Source organism: Phalacrocorax aristotelis, chromosome 1, assembly GCF_949628215.1.
Source record: "Phalacrocorax aristotelis chromosome 1, bGulAri2.1, whole genome shotgun sequence".
Classification (NCBI taxonomy): Eukaryota; Metazoa; Chordata; class Aves; order Suliformes; family Phalacrocoracidae; genus Phalacrocorax; species Phalacrocorax aristotelis.
In genome coordinates this window covers 179,249,901-179,277,286 of record NC_134276.1, presented here as the reverse complement: position 1 = coordinate 179,277,286, position 27,386 = coordinate 179,249,901, and the positions used below count along the sequence as shown (strand labels likewise).

At 42.8% G+C, this 27,386-nt stretch overlaps 1 protein-coding gene across 3 annotated transcripts; it reads right to left on the bottom strand.

Annotated features, from left to right (window-relative positions):
- Positions 1-1,181: 1,181 nt before the first annotated feature.
- On the bottom strand, positions 1,182-26,811 carry BEST3 (bestrophin 3). Of its 3 annotated transcripts, none has more exons than XM_075080820.1 (10): positions 26,625-26,811; positions 22,737-22,906; positions 20,943-21,037; positions 20,076-20,309; positions 14,705-14,859; positions 13,322-13,399; positions 12,766-12,918; positions 9,273-9,386; positions 7,797-7,948; positions 1,182-5,598 (listed from the first exon to the last, which is right to left on the bottom strand). In XM_075080820.1, exons 2-10 carry the CDS (start codon positions 22,886-22,888, stop codon positions 4,692-4,694), a joined length of 2,040 nt encoding a protein of 679 aa, XP_074936921.1. In that variant the 5' UTR covers positions 22,889-22,906; positions 26,625-26,811; the 3' UTR covers positions 1,182-4,691. The 3 variants fall into 3 exon arrangements, 2 of the variants coding, with proteins under 2 accessions (XP_074936921.1, XP_074936920.1); XM_075080819.1 differs by having other exon boundaries at positions 9,306-9,386; XR_012658557.1 differs by having other exon boundaries at positions 5,465-5,598; positions 6,342-7,948; positions 9,306-9,386.
- Positions 26,812-27,386: the final 575 nt, after the last annotated feature.

The window sequence follows — 27,386 nt, the reverse complement described above, 5'->3', positions numbered from 1 at the left end:
TGAGACATGTTGGGGTGCTGGGGCTGCTTGTGTCTCCCTAAAGCCAAAAAATGTCTGCAACCCCAGCCCTGGAGCACCAGACACCTCCCAAGCAGGACAGGGCTGTGGGGAGCTGGAGACCGGCCCCTCCTGCGGCATCACTGGGGCAGGGGCTGGTGGCCCTGGGGGACTTGCTGCTGCTGCCTGTCTGGATGTGCTTAACACAGACCAAACACAACATCCATTACTGGCCTTGGCAGCATTACAATCATGGCCTCTTAGATTTTGAGGCTTCAGTTGAAAGACTCAATAAGTATTACTAAAGCTAGATGGTTTGTCTGTAGGTATCTCTGAAATACTGATCTTGCCTGCCAGGAAATACTCCCTCTCTCCGGTGCACATTTTCATGACTCTCTGTTTGCAGCCACATTGTGTTACACATTTGGCATCCAAGCTATCAACCTCTAGCAACGGGGAGTCTGTGGCCAGTTGTCTCTTTTTGCAGACAAGATTGAGCTGTACGACATTACCGTGTATTTCAGGCCAATCTTGCCTTATTTCCCCTTTGTCCATATCACTCGTAAAGAACAGAGTGACCATGGGCTAACTTATTTGCCTAGAAAATGTAATTTGTTTGGTCGTAAACCAAGACAGATAAACATCTATAAAGCCCTACCACTCACTTAACAGCAGTGGGGTGTTTTTGTTTTCTCTACTATGCAGAAGACTTAACACTCTGGTACATTTCCATTATTTCTAAAATACAGATATATATTGCTCAAACATGAACTTGCAGTCAGAGTTAGAGATCTCTTACTTATGACAGAGGGTTTTAAGGGTGGTAGGATGTGTCCCTGCTCCTGGTCGGTCCCTGCCCTGACATCTCAGTTCTATGAATTCCAGCACAAAGCATGAACGCATCCTACAAATAGGTAGAAAGTCAGGCAGTGCGTGCAGGGACTGGCCTTCTGTTTGTTCTGATATATCTCATCCTGCTCACGATTAACACCATGTGATGGGAGCAAGCTCTTGCTCTGACCTATTTGTCTGTCCTAGCCCTATTCTCTCCTCAGTCTTTTCCAGCTTTACCAACTTCTGTAGGTCTGCCTTGCTATTCCTGCTAGACATCAAGTTGACTTGTGTGGTAGGTCAAACCTTTGCCAGAAGTGCTTCTTGACAGTTCAATACAGTCAAGATGACTGTGTTTCTCAAAATGCCTTTATTCATGCAATAATTTGACATTGTTTATACCAGTGAACATGAATTATAAATTGTTGGATTTGCTAAAATAGTCCCTTTACCAGGCTAAGGCAAATAGTTAACTGAGAGAAGTGCCTAAGAGAGCACATAATCCAAAAAGATAATTTAATACAAATCAGAGCCCACAGATGTTTGCAAAAGTGAGATAACAGACTAAATGTGGAGACGGAATTTTTCTGATAACTCATCCCTGTGCTAGCTTCTTTACAAGCAACAAAGAGAATATTATAGCTAACCTGGAACTGGCCTGCTATGTGTGAAATGCTATTTGTGTATTGGAGATTACATTGTGGGACTTCAGAGCTGTCATTCCTAATTTAACATGTGTCTACATGCCTAATAGACACCTCCATAGGACTTAACTGAAGCTTTCACCTACCTAATGGCTACTGTGTGGACACCCTTAGCCTCCATCGAAGCATGAAGACAGTTGCTGGGCCACAGAGTGCTTGCAGAGTGAGTGGGAGAGGTAACAAAATCATGGCTCATGAGATGCGTAATGTCCCACTGGAAAGCACCAGTGTGCACCTTAGGTAGCAGCCAGGCTGAGAAGATGATGGAAGATGAGTAGAGTTGGATGATGAGAAGCTGGGAAGGCTTCTTCAGGCTGGGATGAAACATGCTGATGCTTGGGTTGGGGGGGCAGGGTGAGCACTTGGCCCCAACACCTTAAGCCCTGGTGCAAGCTGTGTGAAGGATGAGTGAGGAGATGGGATGGGATGGGACCCTCAGTGCAGATTTGTAGTGGCCACTTTACAGTCATCTCTCATTTCTGGCTTAAATTCCTTTACAGAGAGAAGCACAGTTCCTCAACCTTATGTACTGTGAGAAGAGAGAACTAGCTAATAGGCTAGACTTCCTGCATAGCTGCTGAAAACCCTTCCTGTACATGTGCAGCTGGGAGGAGTACAGCCAAACTGCCCTGAAACCTGTAGTCCTCTCCTGTCTTTAATGAAGTGCTATGGAGGAGTGCTTCAGGCTCCCAGGGAGAGCAGCAGTTACTTTATCTTTGGGTCTAGCTGCCTGGGTAGCCTTAAAATTTCTCATTTACACTATAAATTTGCCATTTGTTAAAGTTAAGCTCATTGGTAAATGGAGTTCCTTGACAGTTGCATATGCAATTAAATTGAGAAAATATTGAATTGAAAAGTGTGGCTTCAGCTAGAAGAAGAAATAAGGAATAGGGAAGAAAGAGGAAATGCTGGAGGAAAATATTTTTTTTTCTGTATTGATGTAGGGAAGGGATAACTATGTGTTTCCAGCATTATCACAGGCCAAGAGAGTCCTTTTCCCTAGGGACAGTCAGCATTCTGGGGCTCTGATGACTGAAAAGCTAGAGGATGCTGCCAGAAGCTGGGTATTGCCTAGTAAGGGCCATCCAGAAAAGAGGACTGCTAAGCTAAGGTGCTATTTATTTCAATATAATATCACTTGGTTGGGGTCCTCATTGTGTTGGTCAAACCTGAACATAGCAACTTGATTTGCGTGAGGATTTAAGAAGTAGCAAGAGTGAAGGTGCACCAGAACACCTGACTCCAAAACTGTGATCAAACCTTGCCGCTCAGCTGCTGTCAGACACCCACATCACCTCCTCTCACAGTGTGAAGAAATGCCTCCACAAGCGCCTGGGAAATCTGTGCTTGGCTTTTCTGCATACCTGAAATTCCCATGAGTTCAAGCAGCTCTTCCCTGGGTTAAGTGTCATCTGCTTCCTAAACTGATGGGGATACATGTGCTTTTGTCTAGTGTCTTTGAAGGATTTGAAAGGGTGGCGCCGCTCAGACGATGGCTAATGCACCACAACAGGAGCCGGTTCCCAGACTGAAACAAAGCTGGAAGAAGCAGAATTGGGAAGTGTGGTTGATTTTTTTTCAAAGCCTACCCAGATGAGATAGCAGAGTCCTGCTGTATGTGATAGCCCACTGGAAGGGCTCCTTACCACAGCTGTTGGCCAGAGGAGCAGGAGCAGGCAGGTCCATTCATTCCCTTCCCAGCATCAGGGGACCCTGAAGACTCCCAGATGCTACTGGTGCTACCAGTTACCCTGGCAGAGATGCTGGTTTGTTGTCTGAAGTGCAACCTTCTGAGCAAAAGAGCTGGGTGTACTTGCTATCCACATTGCCTGCTGGCTGTTGCAGCCCCATCATTTTCTGTCTCCCCCTCTCTCTGCTCTTCCCAGTCCCTGAGACACCTGGCCTCTCCCTTGTCTAGGAAGACTATCTACTTGGATACTCACTTGTGGGGGAATGCTGGCATCACGCTCTGGACTGCATTCATGTAGATGTGGGTGAGAGCTAAAAACAAAGAGCTGCTGCTGCTTTCAGGGCCTGCTTGGAGACTTTTTGCAGGAGTGGCAGCTGAAAGGCCAGGTTGCTACCAGAAGGTGTAGGGAGGTAGCTTGGCCACTCCTGGAGCTGCAGGAGCCACCTAATGCTGGCTCAGGTTTGGGTTAATGGAGAATGTGTGTGTGGTACGCCTGGGCAGCATGGGAACGCGGGGTAGGGGGGAAGGAAGTGCAGAGCAATTTTTGCTAGCAGTCCTGGGCCATTTGGTTGTTTCCCTAGGGTGACTACAGCTTGTGTGCTTCCAGCTGAAGATCTCTGCAAGAGTGGACCCCTAAGCTCAGTTGTCCCTGCAGCTCCATCACCTCTTGAGAGAGTGCCACAGTCCTTTCATCACTACGGAGGCCACAGGGGAACACCATTTTACAATAAAGAGCCACTGGGTATGCCACATACGTGCTCCAAGGAGTCGAGACCAAGACTCACACCTCCCATGCTCAGTTCATCAGCAGTTTTGACTTTTCTATTATTCTTAATGAAGTTAAGCATTTAATCCTTTTATTTTTCCACTCTGTAGTGGCATAGCTTCAGCAGAACGGGGCAGGCTCTTGACCGACACAGGCGAGGAGCCTGATTTTTCAAGGGTTCCTCCAGGCAGTAAGAGATGGTGGGCTGAACCTCTCCAGGCTGACAAAGGAACTGAGCCCACAACTCTCCTCCTAGCCACCTGAGTAGAAACCAAAACTGTTGGTGGGTCTTGCAAGGATGACATGGACCTTAATCTGAAGGACTGGCCAACTGTAGCATTGCCTGGGGTGGATCCATAGTGGACAGAGCCACCTCCACTCTTCTTAGTGTTTCCTCTAGGTGAGCCTACACAGCTCACTGCTGCGTGCACTGGCTGGTTTGCATCCACTCCTGAGGCTCCCAGTTCTCCCCATAAATGTTTTCCCCACAGGGTCATAATTTCAGGCCAGAGACCAAGTGGCTTAAAGCATGTCACCACAATGCCTCCTATTTAGGCACCCAAATCTTCCATTGCTCAGGACTTCCATCTTGCTCAGGACTTGTCTGAGCATCCTGTCTGCCTTTCTGCACTTTTAGCAAACCTGTGTGAGAACCACTTTCAAGAGAAGACAGGAAGTTCTGTTAGACCCAGGGGAAGCATGGTCAAAGTTTTCTTTCACTTTTCTCATTAGAAAATTCTACTATCGCTGTTTCTTTACTATCCAGGTTTTCCCATAAGTGCTGCATCTCAAACGCCTCTGGAGCAGCAGCAGAACTAACATTTTTTCCATCACTGAAGGTCCTTTGCTGGGAAGTTGTCCCAGAATCTGTTAAAGGTGGTGCAGCGTTGGCATTTGACACTGTACTATGACTATGAAAGCTCGGTAAACTCCATCGCTGAAGGTTTCTCTCACGATCTGTTATGAAACCAGCTATGTTACTACCGTGGGGCTCATGTTTGGGCTCCCCTATCACAGTAGGAAGTGACTGGTGCACCTCAGAGCCTGGGAGGTACGTAGTAATTTCTGGGTGGGGAAAAGGATGGTCCAGAAGAGACACTTTTGCCTCAGTTAGGCTCCTTTGGAACTCCTCTTCTGGCATGCTTGCAGTGTGCTCTGTTTGCAGATCTGGTTTGCCCAGCACATCAGGCGCTTTCTCCTCAGCTTCAGAGATTACGACCTCAGGAACTGGCTTGTTTGTCTCGGATGACGTGTCACTCTCGTCAAACTGTGCCTCATTCCTTGAGGTTTCAGTTATGGGTCCTAGATCTCTGCTGCTATGGAATCTGTTACTTCTGTCAACTGCTTCATGTTTCTTCTTGAAGCTTGAGGTAGAGTGTCTCCCTCTTGTGTGCATTTCTTGCAACCGTCTGATGTGCCCTTTTTCATCTGCTGGGAAAAACACTGAATTCTCACTTGTCTGCCGGCTGTAGCGCCGGTGAGCTGGGGACGAAGGGCCCTCATGGACACTGAGAAATCTCTTGACTCTTCTCAGCACTGAATGTTGTCTTCGGTGTTTCTCCTCTTCCCAGGGCCACTCTTCTCCATAGAGGAATTCAGTATCGGCCAGCCTGCCAAATAAAGCCAGGTTAGTATGTGTCACTTATGTATACGAAATACATCGCCTACATGCACATATATCCCTCTGTCTCAGCAAGAAGACATAGGAACCAAGGACCTAGTGTGTCCCCAAGGAGGAGCATGGAAGGGGTGGAAAAGGGGTGAGAGCACCAGGAAATAGTGCCTGTGCCTTTGGACCAGCTGGATCACCCAGAAACCTCTCCATGTCCAGATGTCTCTTATCCTGAGGACCAGTCTGGGAGGGCATCCAGCCAGGTACCTGGCCCCATTTCATATTTGGGCTGTAGCCCTCTAAGGCAACTCCTTAGAGGTTGTGCTTAGTGTTGTGCTTAGGGTGATGGAAAGAGGAGAAAGAAACCCTGCTCCGTGCTGTAGATATTATTTTCAGGAGAATCCTTCGGGCAAAAGTAACAACAGTGAAAAAGCTACTCTGGGAAGCGGAGTGTGACAGTTTCAAAAAATGATGGAATTACTCAGATGGCCAAATCTCACTTACTTCTGGGTCATGACAGTGTGTCTGAAAGTCCCACGTGTACCTGGTACTCTTCTGTCCGGCCTTGGTGGTTCATGAGAACAACTATTGTTTCATCTGCCAGGCAATTCAGTAGGTATTACTGACTCAGTCCACCCCAGAAGACAAGTCAAATTGACCCAGTTACCTGTCCTAATTGCAAGGGTGGCAAAGGGGCTTGGGCCAAATTTAAGGTGAGGAGCACATGGAAGTGACACTAACCTGGAGGGACAGAGGAATTTCATCCAGCATTTGGGAAGATGTTGACTTGAGGGGACTGGAGAAGGCTTTGGATTTGGGCTCAGTTTTATATATTGGTTGACTCTTTAGACCTTGTTTTTGAAATCTGCATGAGAACTACCCAGTTTTTTTAGAGACGTGAACAACAACAGTTCAGAGGAGACAATAATTAATTAAAAAAACACATCAGAGCTGTTTGCATTTCATGGGGGCTAACATGGAGCTATTTTTCATTCATTCCCCCCTTCATTTTTTGGGTGAAGTGCTTCTTACTAAAAAATTGTTTGCAGACTTAATGTTTCTTCTTTTCTTTGCCACTTTTTTTCCCTAGCAATGGCAGTAAAATAGATTATATTCTATGGGTTTTTTCTTTACTGTTTTACTTTCTTCTCTACTTTTCTTTTGGCCATTTTATAGCTTTTCCAGAAGGAAATATATTCTGAAAAGGCTGCATGTGGTAGAAGGAACTCATATAAACCATTGTTCTTTGTACTAGAATGTATGCAAAAATGGAAAAATAAGAGGAATAAAAATGAGAAAACACCGATTTCATTTTGCCAAATGAAGCAAAAAATTAAGTACATTTTATTTTGATAGAGGCTGGAAAACTTTGGAAAAATGAAAAATTCTTGAGGTAAGTATTTAAAAAATGGCTACTATAAATTTTTTAAAAAGGTTTTCAGATAAAAATGTATACTTGCCCTGATATTTGTTCAGGCACGGTGGTATTTACACTTACTGTCCTATTCTATATTACAGCAAGTAATGACTGTTTAAACGCAACAGCTTCTAAGCTGACTGGCTTATCACTGGTTTCTCATGTAGGTTCTGATGACACGGGACAATCCTATATCCTCTATATGTTTCTTTATAAGGATGGTTCTTGTGTTGATCTCTGCAAATAACTCTTCTTTACCTCTTCACAAAAGCTGATGACTCCAACTTCCATGCCTAGATTATTAGCCAATGAAAGTCATACAATGTTTAAAATAATTTCTTGCTTATCTTCACAGAAATCTGGGCTGATTTTGGCCATCATCTGCTAATAAAGCAAGCAAAGAAGTAACTATTCTCCTAACTGGGGGTGTATGAAGAAGCTGTAGTAAATAAAAAAATATTAATAAAAGTCAGTCATTATCTTCAGGCGGCATCCTGTGCTCAGAAACTAACAACAAACCCTCCCTGAAAACATAACCTATTTATTAATTACACAATTTAAGCTATGGGTGCACAGTTCGTATGAGCACGTAGACCACTGGAGACATCATTCCACCAACACCAGCCTGTCCACTCCCTCCTAACATCATCTTCCATCTCTGCCTTTCCCGTTCACAGTATCGTCACAGCCTGCAGCCCTGCACTGACTGTCCGTCAGTCAGCGTGGGCTTTAGGGGTGATGATCTCCTGATGGCATTAAGGACCCTTCGTGCCACTCACCCCATTTCAATTGTTGAGCCAAGAAATGAAGGAATACAGTAATCAGCAGCTGCTTTTGTGTAGGGTGGCCGGGCAGAGGAATCGTTCCAGTAAATATCTTTCTCCATCCTTGGTAAATTCATGTGCATCTCATCCACCGCCAGGAGTGAGACCTTAGATTTTTTTTGGTATAAATCATGTCACTTTCAACATAGTACAGTATACAAAATAATATGCTTTGTACTTCCTGGGTCAACATTTCTTTCAGAAACCCTTTAAAGTAAGACGCGTAAGCTGGCCTAGGCATTGGGAAGATACTCAATATTATAAAACATACCCTTTATACCCTCCTATAGTCATGAAAGCATAAATTTTAGTGTATCTTGAGTCTTCTATGCTGCAAAGATATCTGCGTCAGATTGAAGTCCTTTCCTCATGCATGATGTAGTTAAATGGATATGTGATCCTCCACGTGCTATGGGAAGTCTATGTAGCGTATTAGTTGTGCTCCTTAAAATGTCCAGAGGTTGAGAAGTTTTCTGATAGGCTTCGTCTACATTTTAAGACATTCAAAACTAAGTACGTGACCATAATGTTCTAGGGCCTTCCAATATATTTTAAAGAAAGGGCTCTGAGGCACCACAGCATGAGTAGCCTGAAGCAGCGTTAAGCCAGAGAGCATCTTTGGCTGCAGGGAGGCCCTTCCCACTCCTGCGTGTACTTGCATTGCTTGCTTGCTTAATACGCTACTTGCAAATTGCTTGTCCTGCCCTTGGTCCCTCTAACACCTGGGCTCTGCTTTGCAGTCTTAGTGGTCCCCAGCAAACGTGGGGTCTGAGAGCAGCTCAACCCCATGCTTGGCTCTACCTGCAAGGGGAGCAGTGGGTGCCATGGGACCTCTTCATGTCTTTGGGCTCCTTCAAGCCACAACGGAGAGGGGCTGTTTGGGATCTGGGGGTAACTGCAATAAATCTGTACCCTGGCCATCTCACAGCTCCCGCCACTGAGGACACGGGCTCCTGTGCTGACCACAGATGCTGCCATGGGCAGCAGCATCATGACATGAATCATGGTATGAGCCCTGCTTATTAGTTCAGAGCCCTACTTGGTCTTTTTGGTATCTTCACTGCCATTTTTGTTTTTTTTAAAGGAAGGTTCATACACAATAATGAAATCTCTAGACATTCAGATTAGCAAAATGTATTCTTATCCATGTGGGAATAGATGGCTTTTGGATTTTGCAGGATTGACCTACATTATGTGTTTTTGCAGGCATAACATGAGCTTATAGTTTGAGGTCAGCTGTTTGCCTGTTTAGTCAGGCATCATAAATGCCAAATACCAAAGTCAAGATGCATTAGCTTGTAAAAAGAAAATCTGAGGATCACAGCTATAGGTACTCCTTCAGGGAAAGAATTTGTTTTGCTGACACTTGTTGCCCTTAATTTGCACCTCAATATAAGAAGTAGGACTACATGTAATGATAACTTATGGTACAGTAAAACTGGAAGTAGAAATAACAACAGCAACCTGTAAATTTCTATCGATGCACCAGTTAGTTTCAAAATCATCATCATCTTCTCCAAATGGATTAATAAGTTGTTCAGCAACCTGAAAGGAAAATGAGACAGTGAATAGAGGTTGGCATACCACATCAGGACTGCTGCCGCAGAGAAAATAGGATCAGATTTTTCTCCCTCTCCCTGCCTGTCACTTGCAATCATAGCTTGAGCTCCTGTGTGATGGTTTTGCCAGACTAGCGAAGGAACATCTTGCTTTCCCTATAGATTCATACATCCGTACCTCGTTGGTGCTGTCAATCATGATTGTCAATGCTGGCATACTGGGAATTGAGACATGTCTGGGCCACAGTAATTGTCACATAAGATAGTCATTAACTTTCCTTACTGTTTTATTTGGCTGATTTAGATGAACAGTTTAGCAGCTAGAGGCTGTGTTATGCATTACGGTCTACGATACTCTGCCAGCCCATTGGGTCAGTATTCCTGAGCCCTGCAGCTGAAGTCTGCTGGAGGGAGTACAGCTCATCTCTCCACCTCAGCCTTCAGCCCCTGCTTCTTTCTCGGGGGTGATGCTGATGGCATCCCTCTGAAGCTTTTCAGGAAAAGCATCCCACCAAAAGACTTGAGTCAAGTGGACATCGTGCATCATGCTAGCCAAAGCCAAGAGACAGGATCTGAGTTTGTTCTTTAATTCAGCCTGCTGTTTTGGGTTTCTGTACATTAAGTGATTAAAACTGCAGGGGAGAAGCCCATCCTGTGCAGGAGTCAACCATACAGTGAGCTCAGGCACTTTGTGGTGAAGTGCTTTAGTCTGGAAACTAGGCTGGGAAAGGAAACCTCTCTGGCTGCCCATTGCCTTATCCAGTTCTGTAACCCACAAAGGAATAAATAAATAGAAAAACAACCAGAGACTGCCCCTCTGTCCCCATGACCCCCAAAGAACATTGTGGGGAGAAAACTCATAGCTGCTGGGGGAAAAAAAGAAGAAAACAAAAAAATTTAGGAAATTCAGACTGCTTCTCTATTTCTGTTTCTTGGTACACTGAGGTTAAATATCCTCTCCCCTTGATGCTTTTCTCCTGCTTGTCTTTTTAGGCCCCGGTTTTGAAGCCAGTCACATTCTTGCTGACCCTCCCAAGCCTTCCTGGTGGTCACCAGGGCCATGCACAGGAGCAGTGGCTGGATCCTTGGTTTAACATGGATATGGGTGAAGCAACTGTATGATTAAACTGCCCTGCTCATGAACCTCACTATGGACAGCTATGATCTAAATAACTTATAATAGTAAGGCAGTCACTCCCTGGCTATTTATTCCTATGTGTCTCTAGGCTGTACCAGTAGGTAAGCACTTGCTGACTCTCCTAGGCCATCACTTCCCAGGCCAGCAGTGGAAGACAACAAATGAACTGCTGATCAGACTAACACAACAAAAACACCTTCAAGGCAGGAAGAACGAAAAAGAGACAGGAGACACCTCTGCTCACACTCGTTGGCCTGGCCCATGGCATGAAAGTTTGGGTATAGCTATGGAAGTGCTGCAATAGGAATGAGCCAGAACACAGCCTGTGTTGCAGCTCCCCAGGGAAGACACTGGATCAGTTCAGTGTAAACAGGGGGATCACTGCCCAAGAATCCACTGCAAATCCTGCACCTGACCTAAAAAAAGCGAGCAGGGCTGTGACAGAGGGAAAAGCAGTGCTGGCCTTTTGCTTGGTTGACCTGGTTGACTTTATTCTCCAGAAAGGAATGTAGTGCTGGACAGCTAAGCCCTGTATTTGGATGGTCCGTCTATCCCTGTAATGAAAATGGGGACTTAGAAGTGCCTCATATGATGGCAAACTTTGCCTTTGTATTGTAGGTATAACAAACCAGGCCCAAGGCCAAGCAGTGAGCTCAGTTTAGCCATCATTTCTGAGGAATTGCCAAGTTACTGGAAGTCAATAGCTTGGGCCCCTTTCTGCACCCTGGCAGCCAAAGCCCAATACACTCAGCAAGAAACCCGCTATAACCTTCAAGACAGAAATATCCTGACGCAGGGGCACTGCAGGTTTGGACAAACCTCCGGTCTGAGGGAGCACTGCCGATATCGAATTAACTTTTAAAAAATGCTTCTCCTCCCTTTCATTTCCTTATGCAGAAGATTTTTCAGTTACAATGGCATCTTATAGCTGCCTTAGCCAGGAGCTGGCTGGAAGCCCTGAGCCTAACTGGAAGAGATGCTACTGACAGCCTTGGGTGCCGACAAAAGGGAAACCATTCCTCCCTCAGGAGCACCAGCAGGGTGGTCAAGAGAAACAACTTACAGTTTTGTAACCTGCTGGTAAAACCCTGGAAGACATTGCCTGGAAAGAAAGCCTCATATTTCTGCAGGAGCAACGTGCTGCACCAGCCTCCCTTCCTCTCTCTCCCGCTCCCCTCCAGGTTGGTCCCTATGCAGCAAACCTCTTTCCCCACCACCAATTTCCTAGGACACAGGACTAGAGGAGCTTGCCATGCAGGCACTTTACTTTCCCCCACAATCCACCAGCTCGATGTGCTGCCTTCTCTACTTTGCCCTTTGGAATTGGCTGTGGGAAGGGGGCTCTAAAACTGGTCAATTTTTTGCGATTTATATTATAACAAAAAAGTTAGCTCTAAGTGTCCAGCCATCATTAATAATCCCAAAAGGAAATCTTAATGCACATTGATGCTAAAGTACCATTTTACTTTTTGTTTGAAACTTTTTTCCAGTTAGTCTATCTTCATACTCACTGCAGAGGAGAGAACTGCCATGAGGTATGTGGCTTAATTACTCAACTATCAGATCAATGACGATATGTTAACTGAGCAGGCATCAGTGGGCTCATGGGTAGCATCTAATTCCTTCTATAACTTTTCTTTTTAATGAACATTTTTATGCAGTGGGGTTGTAGCCAATATTGGCTGTCACTATTTGATAGCCCTCTGGAACTGGAGACTTTTAATTGCCTGCATCTGATTAAGTTAACAGCAGATACTAAAGTCTGGCTTTGATCATAAGAGGAAAGTATGATTCTGCCCTTTCAGCCCATGTCAGGTCTGCAGCAGTCTTTCCCCACTGCACAGCAGAGTGGGACAAAGGTGTTGTTGGTTTTTTTTTTAAATATCTTTCATGTGTCATTTTATAGTCCAAGTCCTGGGACCTGATTTTGCTGGAGCAATACTCCTTTAGGGAGTCGTGGCTGCACTGGTCCTACTAAAATGAGCTCTTTCACGTTCCCAACAGTTTTTTAACTCTAAGATCTGTCAAGAGGAATTAAAAATGTAGTGCATGATTTTTCTTTATGACCACAGGACACTTTGGGCTGAATTCAGCTTTGGTGTAACTCCATTAATCTTCAGTGATTTTACAGTGTGCCACAAACTGGACACCTTGAGTTTAGCTCTGTCACCTTCACCAGCTCCCCTAGGGAGGGTTCCTCTATGACCTTTCCAGAAAGTGAGTTTACCTTGAGCCATCCTGCGTAGAAGAAGAACTGTAACAGTGTGAAGATTGGAATGTAAAGATCTAAGTCATGCCCCTGATACCCTTGGTCAGTATCCAAAAATTGGCGCCCTATCAGGCAGGCAAAGAAAAAAGTATAGACTGCGAGAGTAACAACCTGCAAAGAACAAAATTTAATTGAAATCATACAAAAATGCAATCTTATGCATAAGGCAACACATACCCAAAGGCTTCTGACTGCCTTTTGCCATATAATTTACAATTCTGTAGGGAGGTATTACAAATAGAGAGGCTGCAGGAATAATTATAGCCAGGAAGAAGACCCAAGAAACATAAAAACATCTCAGTGCTTCCCTCCCCTCTCCCAAATTATGCAAGGACTTCAAAACATGGCCGCATTAAATATGACTTTAATAGTTAGCCAGGCATCCACAATCACGTGGGAGTCAACGAGTGCTCAACAGCTAGGAGAATCTGGTTGAGTCTATGGATGTTTTGCGCCAAGCTCCCCTTTTAGAGAAATTGTGTTTCGGATTTTGTAAAGGGTAATAGCTCAGTACCTGGGTATAGACCAGTGGAATTCCAACCCAGTCATAACCAAACAAAAGACTACACCAAGACCGGTACTTATTCATTTCCTAAAAGGAAAAAAAAACCAAACCCAGAATAAACAAACCTCAACAAACCAAAATTGCATGGGGTTCAATTCTAAATTATAAATATTTTGTTACAGTTAATTTTTGCACATATAAAATGACAGAAATATGAAAGTGTAGTATATATAAATTGATACCATAAGTATATCCAGCACCTCATTGTCACATTTGAATATTTACTGAGAATCACAGAATCATAGAATCATTAAGGTTAGAAAAGACCTCTAAGATCATCAAGTCCAACCGTCAACCCACCACCACCACGTCTCCTGGACTATGCCCCTAAGTGCCACATCTACATGTTTTTTGAACACCTCCACGGATGGCAATTCCACCACCTCTCTGGGCAGCCTGTTCCAATGACTGACCACTCTTTCGGTGAAGAAAGTTTTCCCAATATCCAATCTAAACCTCCCCTGATGCAACTTGAGGACATTTCCTCTCGTCCTATTGCTAGTAACTTGGGAGAAGAGACCAATGCCAACCTCGCTACAACCTCCTTTCAGGTAGCTGTAGAGAGTGAGAAGGTCTCCCCTCAGCCTCCTCTTCTCCAGGCTAAACAACCCCAGCTCCCTCAGCCTCTCCGTGTAAGATTTGCACTCCAGACCCTTCACCATCTTTGTTGCTCTTCTCTGGACATGCTCTGGCACCTCAATGTCCTTCTTGTACTGAGAGGCCCAAAACTGAACACAGGATTTGAGGTGCGGCCCCAACAGTGCTGGGTACAGGGGCACAGTCACTGCCCTGCTCCTGCTGGCCACACTAGCAGAAGCTGGAATGCTTAGTATATTTTAGTTTATGGAGCTGGAATGCTTAGTATATTACGTATTTCTTCACAAATTATCTTTTGCTTCTATCTTATCCACAGTCTAGTGATACATGAAAGAGAATATATTATATCATAAAAAGGATGTTTGACCACTTAATGAAATATTCAGGGAGATTATCTTCCCTGAAACTGATATTAAAATCTTCAAAATGTCAAATTATTCTCATTTTTTTCCCCTGCAGCAATGGAACAAGTATGAGTTTACAGCGATGTTACAATGACTTTTTACTCATCAATTTGTTGCTTCAGTTAATACCTTCTTAGTCATATAAGCACAATTCCTGTGAACTGCTGCTGTGTGTGCTTGAGTGTACTGGGGTACACAGAGAAAAGTGGTATAAATAAGATCATTTAGATGACACTGGAGAGCTCTGAGCATTAAATCAAATTACGTAAGTGAAAAGCCACCACACAGCAATTTCAGATTAGTTTTCTGTAGATTTACTTCTTCTACTTACGTTCATCAGTGTCTGCAGATCTACACTGTCTCGAATTCTTCCCTCTTTTCGTGCCTTTGATGCTAAGTTTCCAAACCAGACAAATGGAACCCAATATTTCAGGTGAGGAGACTTAAGGTCATCAAAAACTTTTCTTTCATATCTTGTCATAAAACCTGTTTACCAAAAAAAAAAAAAAAAAAGAGACTTCATTTATTCTGTGCTTTCAGTGCTACTGCTATTATAAATTTTGCATATGTTTGAATCTGTTTATGTGATATTTGCATAGAACTATGCAAAACACTATAATTCTAACTAGTAGCCACCTTTTTTTTGAGCTTTTTTTTGCCAAGATATATCTTGCTTGAAACAACTTCTTTTTGCAATAACTACCTACACAAAATACCTCTCGATCAATACGTGCAATAATTTGCTATTACTGTGTTCTCATATCTGACCGCTGACATATTGTAGATACATATAATACTAAGAATTGTACAGATTAGTCTCTAGTTTCATATTCTACTTTCAGAAAAAATACAGAACTAGATATATCAATGAAGAAACTATCGCTTTTCAGCAATGATGGCTTTTAGCAGCATCTCAACATATGTTGTAAGGGCAATTATGTGACCTTCTGATTCTGCTAATTTTTTGGTACATCTGCAAAGCAGTGAGCAAGCAACAGAGGATACAAGTGCATGCATGAAACAGAGCTCAACAGAGAGCGTGCCTTCTGCCAGCGAAATACTTCCCTGCCAGATTGCGTTTCATGTTTTCTTTGGGGTTACGAAGGTGTGCAAGGAGATGGAAAAGGAATCATGCACAGAGGTCCTGCTGCTAGTAGGACACCGGGCCAGATGACGTGCTGTGTGGCTGCAGGCTGAAGCTGCTCTCTGCCTGGCAGTTTGCCTCACTGGGGTGCTGGGAAGGTATTAAGTTTCCTGCAGAGTTCTCCTGGCCTTGTGAAGTGCTGCTTCCCCCTGCTGCGAGCAAGTCCAAGGTCAGATAGGAGGGGAGCCAGGGCTGTGTGGGACAAAACCTGCACCAGAGCAGCTCACTGCCTGGGACTGGCACAGGAGCAGCTGGTTTTTGGAGAAGCACCTCCACCCCCTTGGGTTTTGTGGGTAAGAAAACTCTGCGCTGCTCTGCTGTCCTCCTTCCACTCAGCCTGTGAGAAAAACAACCTCAGAAAATTCATAAGGGGGAACTTCACATTTTCCTTAGTCCAAATCCTGGATTTTCTGGGATTGGAGCAATTTTCAGGTTTGGGGGATCTTAGTTTTTCCTCAGATGTGCGTGTCAGCTACCAGAGTGGGTATAAGGCTTCTTTTGTCATGCTGACATTAGGTCTGAAACAGGACAAAGTTAATAACATGGCAGCCCCAAAGCAAGGGGCTCAGCCAATTAATTACAAGTTTGAGTGCTGAAAATTCAATAAGAGGATTGAGAATAGACAGAAAACTTTTTATAGTCTCCGACTAGTAATGAAGAGTTAGCCCATTGTTACTAACATTGCTAATGATACACGAAGTAGCAAAAAACCCAAGAAAAAAACCCAGACCACAAACTCAATTGTGTTTAGTATAAAAATGTGAATAAGGTAAAAGGAGAGGAAAAGTTCAGCAGCAAGACACAGTACCCCTGGAGTATCCTGGAATTTGAGTACAGAGTAAGATACAGCTTTATAACATCCCTAGGCAGTTTGCAGCCAGCTCTCCAAATAAACTGCACAGAAATAATCAGGCAACCAGACAAATTGACCTGCTAGTTACGAATTCTGACTCCTAAAAGTCAGTCTTCCAGGCTGCCTTTGATTTTTGGCTGGCCAATCTCCTTATTATGGGACAGGAAAAGATGTTTCTATCAGGCTGAAACAGACAGACAGGATATCAGAAAATTGACAGTCTGGAATGAAGGCTGGATGCAAGTCACTTGAGAGGCTCTGGGAAGTCATTACCTGGAAGGACACAGCCTGAGGGGGTCACAAAGAACAGCAAAACTCCAAGGATCAGTTCAGTGCTCCACTAAACTGGGTACATTTTTGTTCAGAAAAGCTCAAAAAAAGCCTTGTTCTTTTAACAGTATCATTCACATTGTCATTATTTTTAAACTTAAGGTGTTAGTGTTTATGTTAATTAAATATTCTTTTTGGTGGATATTAATAATGCCTAGTATTCCTATCACAGAATATATGAAACAATTCTGGATTGCTCTTACTGCTGGTGAAGGTTAGGGCAATACAAACAATATGCAGTTCAGAACTGCTTGCTGTTATTGCAGTGGTAAAGAAACACTTTATATTCCATTAAATAGAGGGGAGGCTATCAAACCGCAGTTATTAAAATTAAATTGTTTCTAAATATGGTCATACTATTTTTATTCAAGAGTGTTCAAAGAATTAACTGAGGAACTCTCTGAACAAGAACACTGGTTTTGACAAGCACTGGAAGACTGGAGCAGTTCCAGAGAACTGGAAATGTTTGGCAAACACTGTGCCAAGATCTTGAAAAGGATGATCTAAGGAATGACAGGGCACTGAATCCTTGTGAAAGTACAAAAAGCTCGACATGGGATGCAATCAATAAAGAATCAAAGGACACTAATGTAAACAGTGTTAGCCAAAGTGGTCTTACGGGAAAATTATTGATGAGAACACAAGCTTGGCTAGAAAAAGTCACTCATGCTCTCCCTCAAGTGATTCAAGGAGTATTCAGTTCTCCTGTCAAAACTGAATGGTTTGAGGCAATACTGGTTCAGGGCACCCATGCCAAATACTCTGAAGCCCAGTGGTTAGAGAAGAAGGAACTGAAATAAGGTAATCTCCCACATCTCCAGAATGCACTAACAACGGTCAAGTAGATAAAAGTTTCACTTTCTGCTACTGTGTTATGTGGGAAAGAATTTAGGTACTTCACTCCAGTAGAGGGTTTGGGACTGCAAACTTCACCCGCTGGTAGGTATTCATGTAGGTGGGCTCACACCTCATGTTTCTCTTCAGCATTTCCTCTCAACTGTTTTGGGCTGCTCTCTGCCCAGCCGCTACCTCATTACTCGTGTGTTTTAAAACTTGTGTTCTTCAGCATCCAACTTCCCTCTTGCACCTTGCAGCCAACAGGATTGGTATGCTCAGGACTGCTGCTAGGCCGGATGCTTACAGCATATGTGCTGCATTAGTCAGCATCATAATGTCATGAATCTACATGCATCTACTGTCTACAGCTGTATAAAGAATGCTAAAAAATGAGAAAGGGTTCAGAAAAGAGTTATGAGGAAGATCCAGCACTGAAGACTGTATCTTGTAGGGAGAGACTACAGGTAGTGAAGCTCCTAAGTCTATTCAAACCTTTATGCACTCTGCTAACAGGTAACTATTGAGAGAAAAATGGTGTTTTGATCTAATTAGAAAAAGAACAGCCCAAACCCATTAAAAAATCAAGTGACTAGAAAATGACTCCATGCAAGTTCAGACTGAGAATAAAATTTTGCTCTTCAACAGTGAGTTCACCGTTGTGAATGTCAGTTCACCTAGGATGCAGTAGTCTCCAGTATACCCAGCTGAATTTTACATCAGGGTTGGATATATGTCTAGAAGGTATTATAGCTCAATCAGAAACTGCAACATGATAAAGGATGTTGTGAGTAAGCTTTTATGCCTTGTGTTACGGGTGAGTCAGACTAGATTATCATGATACTGTTCTCAGATTTAAAATCTATTAATTTAAGCCGTTCATTTGCTGAGAAATGTGTAGCGATAGTTACGCTGTGCCAATTCTCAGTTTGATAGTGAAATGCAAAGTCGGCACAAGTTGTTTCAATGATGACTGTGATATAAGCATCAGATTCTGCTACTCACATTCATATTAAATGCTGCACTCCCATGCAGTCTGATATGTAATGCCATAGGGAGCTAGGGAGGGGAGAACTGCAGTGTACTGTCTTAATCACTGGATGATAATAGGAGCAAAATATACCCTCAAGTGCATCAACAAAAATTCGGTGGCACAATATGCATTAAAACCTACAGAATAAGTACTGAAATCCACAGAGCTGACTACACAATCAATACTTAGTTATACAGTTTATAGTAGCATATTTTCCACTGTTCAAAAAAAAGGCACCAACCAAAACTTGTTTTCCAGTCTACAAATTTTGTACAATGCTGCAACATTTTGTCTCTTTAGGAACAGATTGTCTTTAGCAATAGGGAGGCAGAGCTGGATTAGCCTGCTGGAAATGTTGTAATTTTCCAGTGCATACTAGAAACAGATTGCTGGGGAGAGTGACAGAAGCTTCCTTGACCTCTCACAGGCTCAGGTAAACAGTTTTGTTGAACAGCACAAGGAAGAGAACCTCACAATCCAACTGAATCCAACATAAATGATTTTTTTTTCCAGTGAGATCAGTGCATTCTGCCTGCATTTTTTTTTAATATCCAAAGCTTCTCACACATATTTGAAATGTGTATATGTATATACACACTGCATATTTTAACTTGCTACAACTTTGCTCACTAATCTCTGCCAAAGGAATAATTTCAAGAAATGAAGATGTTCGGTAAAAAACATATGACTTCTCCTGTTTGGAGCAGATCCCTACATCTCTGCGCTGGTGTTCTACCCCTGACACTGACCACACCAGTCAGAAGCCACGGCATGACACATTGACTTTAAATACTCAGAGGTCAGTCCTCCATAGACAAGCAAAGTCTTACATGATTGAACTTCTCTTCACCATCATCATACTCACTGTGTTATCAAAACAAACAGAAAATAAAGATGTGCTTAATACTTAGTGTATTTATCCCTGAAAAACCCACACTTAAGGTGAGGTTGTAAATATAAAGAAAAAAAACCTTGGGGTTGGGATTAAGTACATAACGACACTTAAAATGTGCAATCTGCTTAAAATAAATTTAGATAAAGCTGTACTTGTTAAGTGCCTGCAGAGATCAGCCTCAGACACATGAGCCAAAGTTATACCCTAGTCATTGAGGCAACGCCATACAACAAGTCACCATTCCTACTACCTCATACTATATCGCAACTGCATTATTTTTCACACTTTGGAGAATGTTGCCCCTGCTGCATATGCCTGTGTGTTTGGGGCAGGCCTATTGCCTCCATGATGTCTGAAAGCAGGTCCACATGAGAGTCTCAAACTCCTTTGGTTTCTATAGTGTCACTAGATGATGACTTTAAGAGCATTAAAGACGCACGCTTAAGGGAACATCATTTAAGACACTGACAAAAAGGTGGTAGCTTTGACACGGGTTTGTACAAGGCACACATGGGGCCAAAGAGGAAAGAAAAAATGAGTCTGGCTCCTTCCCTCCCTGTGTCCCCACCTCTGAGGAAAATGAAAGAAATTTTGGGGAGGAGGACTCCAGTACCTGCTCCTACCACGTGGTCCATGGTGGGGAACCTTTTGTACACGGCTGTGCTCACAGAGCGAAAGATCAGCAAAGATGTTAAATTCACGTAACGCATGAGAGTCCTCCTTAACAAGCGCCCATATTCATCTCTGCCCTGGACACAGCTGGAGATGAGGAACATCAGACGATCTGGCCATGGCAAGTTCACAAACTGGTTCCACCAGCGATTCACCACCAAAGTAACGTAGAAACCTGGGGGTTAGAAGGAAAAAAAGAAGTCCAGTGCCTGTCAGGATTTCTGGTTAGGTTACTTTGATTTAATTTGCAGAGTGTTATTCATATCACTAAGATGCTACATTTCCCAGAATAAATGCAGTCACATCAAAACCCAGGATGCGATCAGTGCTAATTACTTAATAGACACTGCAACTTAATGGCTGTTCCAGCTGAGTATCTCATACTCATGAACTTCCAGATTTCCTCTTCTGTAGTAAACCTTGAGTGGATTTAATGCTTTGAAAGATCAGGCACAATGTATCAGTGTTAGTGGGCACGATATATATATTTATATATTTTTAAGATATATATTTATATTTAGTGTATATGGAAATGATATATATTTTTATATACATATTATATATATATTATACATATAACGTATATGGAAACTACTCTTTTTTTGATATATTAAGAACACGAGCATAAATGTTGATGTCACAAAAGCAACTCGAATTTAAGGAGACCTGTTGGAAGCTGATGACTTTATTGTGAGCCTCTAACCTCCCATAAGCCCCTCAGCTCTGAAATGCTTCCATGCATGGACATTCACAAATGCCTGAACAAAGACAGCATTGGAGAATAATTTCACATGTAACTAGTACTTACCAAGCACAAAAGTTACTGGGATTTGTTCAGCATATTTGTCACAGTAAATTGATAATTTTTCAAAGAACCGTTTTTGGCTACCTGTAAGAAAAAATCTGCAGCAAAAATAAAATGTATCTGTCCTTTCATAATATTCTGGCACTAGCTACAAAATGCAAATATGTATAAATAATCAGGTATGTGCAATTGGGAGCAACCTTGGCTAATGTCTTCAAGCAAATTCTTAAAGGTAAAGTGCTGAACACTTTTGGCATGTAATAGAGAAGCTGGAGGAGAGGACAATATTATTCCCTGGTCTCTTCAGGTTTCTCATGACTAATTTGACTGGTACTACTAATTAGGATCAATACACCTGCAGAATTAGCTTGCTATCTCAGACAGACCAATGATAACAGCAAGCCATAAGTCTGCAAGTAGAGCCTGCTCTCCTTTTTCAGAGGGCTACTTAACAAAAATGCTCAGGTCTGCTTGAATTGCAAAAGTTACCAATCTCTAATTACTCTTATTTGAAAATGTTATGTTGTTGCAGCAGGTTTTTTACTCTTACTCCTACAAAATTTTTTCTTTTCCACAAGATTAAAACCACAACAACTGTATTTATTTTGCAGCGAGGCAAATATTCACCAAAGGATAGAAAATGAGTGGAGCATGGCAACTTCTGCCCATGGAAAAAGATATCTAATGAAATACAACAAGCTTAAATGTAAAAATTTTTTTTTATTTATATAAATAAGTATTACAGTTATTTGATGTCATATAAAAGGAACACATGACAAATATTTGGTGGGTTTTGCTTACAATTGTGCAATGACACCTGGAGCGCATATAGAAAGCTTTCCATGGTGTATTTACCATGGTCTTTAATTGCCTAACATTTCAGTAAAACTAGATCAATTTAAATAAATGTGAGACTCTGGTGTTTCTTTACCTATTAATACTATAATTTTCTTTCTGAGATTACAGATATAGATTACTGAACATTTTGGAAAATCAGTGATTAATAACAGACAAACCGAAGCTCATTTTCTCCTTGTGCCACATAAAAAGCAAACACTGAGGTCTAATTACAGATCGAGGTAAGAGCTGAATCATGATTTTGATACTTTCGTGTAGTGTAGTTCAACAATTAAAAGCTTCACTGTACTAACTGATGCATTGCATCTGTCACACCAGTGTTTAATTCACACCCTGGTGGAAGAAGCAGCTCTTCTAACGTAATCCCCCCACCCAAGTAATAACCCAGATAATAACCCATCTGGTTTCAATGCAGTTTTGCTTGGCCCTCTGCATGCTTAAAAATAAGGTTTGCTGTGCCATCCTAGCTTTAAGCAAAACTGCTTTTCCTGACTATATAACCTGGCTCACAAATTATTACCTTTCAGGGTTGTTAAAGAAATTACCACTGAGCAACTGAAGACATAGTTCTGCAAGTAGAACGAAAGGGCTATACTTATTCAAAGGAGAGAGACACACTCGCTGGTGCCAACTCAACCTCAGAACGATGGAAGCTGTATAACACAGGCTAGCTACGGCTAGCTTCAGTAGGCCCATTGCTTAACACTGGGCTGAAAGTAGAATCAGCTGAATATGACAGGCTCTATGTTAATTATACCCTACCTGCATTCTCTGGAACATTAAAGTAAACATGGAAAGGAAAGAACATTAGAAAATGTCCAAGGAAAAGACAATAATTACGTAGTAACATCCCCTCCAACCATCATTCATCCGCCTAACACTATGAAGTGTGAAACTTCGGTATAACATGTAATGAGATGTGAATTGGAAAGAGTGTACCTGTATAATACACTTATCGCTGTGTAAAGAGTAGCAAAAACAATAAATTCTCTGTACAGCAATTTGTAGATGCTGCCTTTCCACTTTAGGAGTAATCTGTGAAATCCAAAGAAAGTGGCATTTGCTACTTTGCTGGAATAAGTGACTGTCATCCTCTTGGCAGGCTGCGCCTAGAAACAGTAGAAGAGAAGCAGGAAACCAACAACATTTTAGACAGCGTATCCTAACCTGAATGCACCCTTGTATAGACAGATACAGAGATATACACACATATACGCATAAAATAGTTTATGTATACATAAATGCATAAATACATGCTGTGTGTATTTATATATATAGAAAGGGAGAGAGAAATAAAAAGTTACAAGCCCCAGTGAGACCTGAAGATTGACTGATGCAAGGCTGTATTTGGGCTTTGCCTCAAAGACCACCCAAAAGCAACAGCTCGCACTGAATATGGCCACCTGCCTGGGTGGCAGCGGCAGGGACACATTACACCTTTGAAGCCTCTGCTTATTCTCAGTTTGCTCCAGTCCAGTGTGAGCAAAGAAAAGGAAGTAAATTTGATTGAAATTGTTTTCAAAACTTCGCCAGCACTCCAGCAAGAAAAGTAAAGCTAAATTTCACACATGCACCTTCCTCCCCATCCAGTATTTTTAGCTGGCTTTGGTAACTACACTCATCTAAAACCAAATGAGATTTGGAGACTGCCTCTTTCATTAACAGTTACGATAGCAGCTGAGATCAGCTGGGGAACCCTGTTATTTCTCAGCTTGGCAGCTAGGCATACTCATCAACACTTCAGCAGTGCACGGCCATGCAAAAAAAGCCATAGGGTTGGGCAGGTATGCCGTGTGCGACAGTGTAATTAAGGCAGTACTAAAAGTATACAGGTAAATATTTGACTTGGGGTTTGTTACTTGCTTACCCAGTGTAGGGAGATGCTATAGGAACATAAAAAAACCCCATAACTCCAAATGTGGATGAAAGCAGTTTGGTACAGCATACAAGAGAGGGAGTAACTAAGAAAGCACAAAGCCTCAAGACAGTGTGTATCATAAATACGATTCTTGTCTATATTTTCCTGATGCCACTGTAGGTCATCTACTCTCAGAAAAAAAATAATCTGAACCCCTAGTTAATAGATGGCCTGATGCTATTTTATGCAACTTGGCTGTGTCTCTGATGCAGAGCATAAAGTAAGCCATTAAAATTCAGCTGTAAAAGTGCCACATTTTCTTTTAGTCACCAAGGGAATCAGCAGGAAAAAGACAACATAAGCCTTCTATTGCTGACAAACTGCCTCTTCTCATCTGCAGAATGGCTGTTCGAGGTTTGCTTGTGTGGGCTTGGAAGTTTTTTTCTTGTGTTATTGTTTTTTAAGACGCATGGGGTTTATTCTTCATCATCCAAATGATAGTTTTCCTGTTTCTGAGACTTAGCATAGGCCTTTACATTTTTTGTTGTCATTGTTGAACTCAAAAAAGTTCAATTTAGGAGGCAAACTGGCTGACTGGCATGCAGAAATGCAGTCCTGTCTGCTAAAAAGCCTGTGGTCATTATGCAATGCTTAAGAAAATGGAAGCAGAGATTTCCATTCTCCAGCAAAAACAGGGCTTTATAAACAATGGGAGATGTCTGTGGCTAGGCTATCGGGGGGGGATGGAGTAAAAAAATACTCTTAACAATACACTGAGCTTCCTGGGATCACTGTAGGAGGCTTTAGTCCTTGCCCATTGATGCTGGGGAGTATGTGTGTTCAAGTCATATGGTCAAGAAGTGTGTCTCTATCTCCCCACTAATATCCAATTTGTCATGGAAACCTCCAGTGGGACTGCCTGCATGTAGGGACTTAGATCTTGAAAAGATATCTGATAATGTGAGGGCTCGTAGCCTGGTGGGAACCCAGACCCCCAGAGTAACACAGTGCAACGATTAGAAGATGAAGTTAGACAAATTCAGTCTGAAGTAAAACATAAATTTCTAACTGTAGGGGCAACCAAATATCAGAACAGGGGACTGGACAGACACCCTGCGGTTTACGATCTTTAAGATGACAGCAGATAGTTGGACAAAAGATGATTGTCAGGAAGAAATCCCATAGCTGGGACACAGAGAGTTGGGGCTGAGTGGCTCTGCTGGTCTCCCTTTGTATCTGGGCATCTGTACAGTCCCTTCTGTCATGGGCCATGGAGGGAATAAGATTGCTTGCAGCACCCTTACAGCATCTGCAGCTCTGCAGGAAGGCAGTGATTAGTGTCAAATCCATGGCTTTCAGTTTCTGCAAATGCGGTTCAGGAAAGAGGCATCCTCCCATGCATCAGTGACTGGACAGTGCCAGAAACTGGCCAGTAGCCGAGCTGGACAAAATGGGTCCACCTCCTCCATGGAGCTGCAGCAAAACCTGTCTTGCAATGCCTAGTGGATGGGTTTTGGCCACAACTGCAGAGCTGTAATGATAATAGGATTCAGGATTAAGAATATTACGCCCCCATTAGACTGGGAAAGTTTTCTCCATGAAGTGCAATTTGCCTGCTTGATTCAAGCAACTATATTTTACTTAATCAGATTCCAGCCATCTCTCCTAGCACTTTACTCGATGTCCTTGGCTCTGAACAGAAACTCCTCACATTGGCTTGGGAGGCACTGGGTGCCCGCAGCTTTTTCTTTCTGCTTCTGAAACGGGGCAAAGAAAAGTGGGACTGTTACAGGAGTTTCAGGTTTTGTTGCCTTGGTTTCCTTGCCTTGCCTTGCCTGCAATGCAGTATATTTCAGTTTCCTGCTAGGCAAATGCTTTATTGAACATTTATTGCTGGTTCATATAGGGACTTCAGGGTAATATAATGTAATGTCCTAAAATATACATCAGGTCAGATTAGGTGATCTAAGATCCCTTTAGACTATATGAAGCTATGAAAGACAGCTATGTGCCTGTCTGATTAGATTTCACAGCGTAGCAAACACAGATTTAAATCTGCACTTGTGATTTTTCCTCTGGGAACAACTACAACCACTTGGGTACAGCCCACCCACCAGCAAGAAGTTTTGGCATAAAGCCTTGCGCTGGGTCTGGTTCTTGAACAGTGGTCCCAAGCATTTGGTTCGCAGGCAGCATGTTGACTGAGAGTCCTTCCAACATTACTCATGGTCACAGGAAATTAAAAAGCTAAAACTGAGATGGACAGGAAGAGCTAAGCATAACAATGCCCCCCAGCACATTCTTGCCTGAGCGCTGCTTTCACTGGCGCCACAGAAGGACAGCGAGCGTTAGATTAGATACCACAGACACTGGTGCCATGAAAGACTTTCCTATTAATTGTGTTGCCCTTAACTTCATTAACAGATATAGGGCTAGGCTTTCCACTGGTGTGGATTTGTGAGTTTTGAGGACATAACACAAATTATGTCCATGTTATGCCTGCAGAGACTTTGGCTCATATCTACAACACTGCTTTTCCTTCTGTTCAGTGTTTGTTCCCTCTCTGAAACTTTCTCAAGCACAGGCTGAACTGTGAGTTATACATTATTCCACTTTTGCTCAGATCATCAGAAGCCTTTGGGCATAAATACCTAAAAATAAAATAATTTTTCCCCCCCTACTAATATTGAGCCTAACTCTAAATGGGATTTTTGCCTGGCTGAGAATTTCAGGGTGCATTAGGATTCAGAGAGAAACCACAGTAAAAAATAACAGCCATCAGTTTTTCCTAACTGACCATGAAAGGAACATTACAGAATGTATAAATAAATATTGCCTCTGCGCAGCCCTACCTCTTGTCATTGTATCACCTTATTTCTTGGTTTATGGCACAGTAGAGAAAGTGAGTGAGAGAGATTTGAGTTAAGCCAACTATAAAAACATATCAAGCTCACGTTATATCCACTGACCTGCTATTTTGGTTCAGCAATCCAAGCCCAAAGACAAATCCCAGACTCTTCCTCTTCCTCAGACGTCCCAAAGTCCCCTTTGGGTCTGCAGTAGTCACCTTGCTCTTTCCCTAACCTGAAGCAAGACGTTGCTGCTGCCGAGCCCCAGGAGGAGCGGACTGACAAGAACAGGGGTTAAAATGTCTTTCCACTTCTGGAAGTCTGTTTTTGCCAAGTACTCTGTCCTGTCAGTTACAGAGGGAACAAACGCAAGCAGCAGCAGCAGCAGCAGCTGCTGATCTTGCTCTTTTCTAGTCTATAATTATAACACCACTTGCCATCGGAAGGACCCCTTTCATTTGAATGGAGACTCTTGCCATGGTTTGGCTGGCATCTCTGGTTTTCTACATTTTATTTCCCATCCCCAAACTGGGACGGACAAGAAGGGAGCCTTCTTCTCTGAGACTTCTGCTGAAAAGAGTGACCCATTTGAGCCAGCCCTTTCGAAGACACATCAATGAGCAGCACTGACTACAACTGAATGGGAAGACCGGAGACAACCCCACCAAACTTGGGAATGTGCCTCAGCTGTACCTTGATCCCACCCTGGAGCCCACCTTTGCTGCGTTGCTGATTTAAAATGGGAAATCAGGACTTAGGGTATGCTGTAAAAATCACCCATCCCTCCAAATAGGCAGAGTTGCTGTTACCAAAAGTCCCATCAGACTCAATGAACCTATTCATGACGGTGCATTTCAGCATGTGAAAGCCTTTCTGTGACTG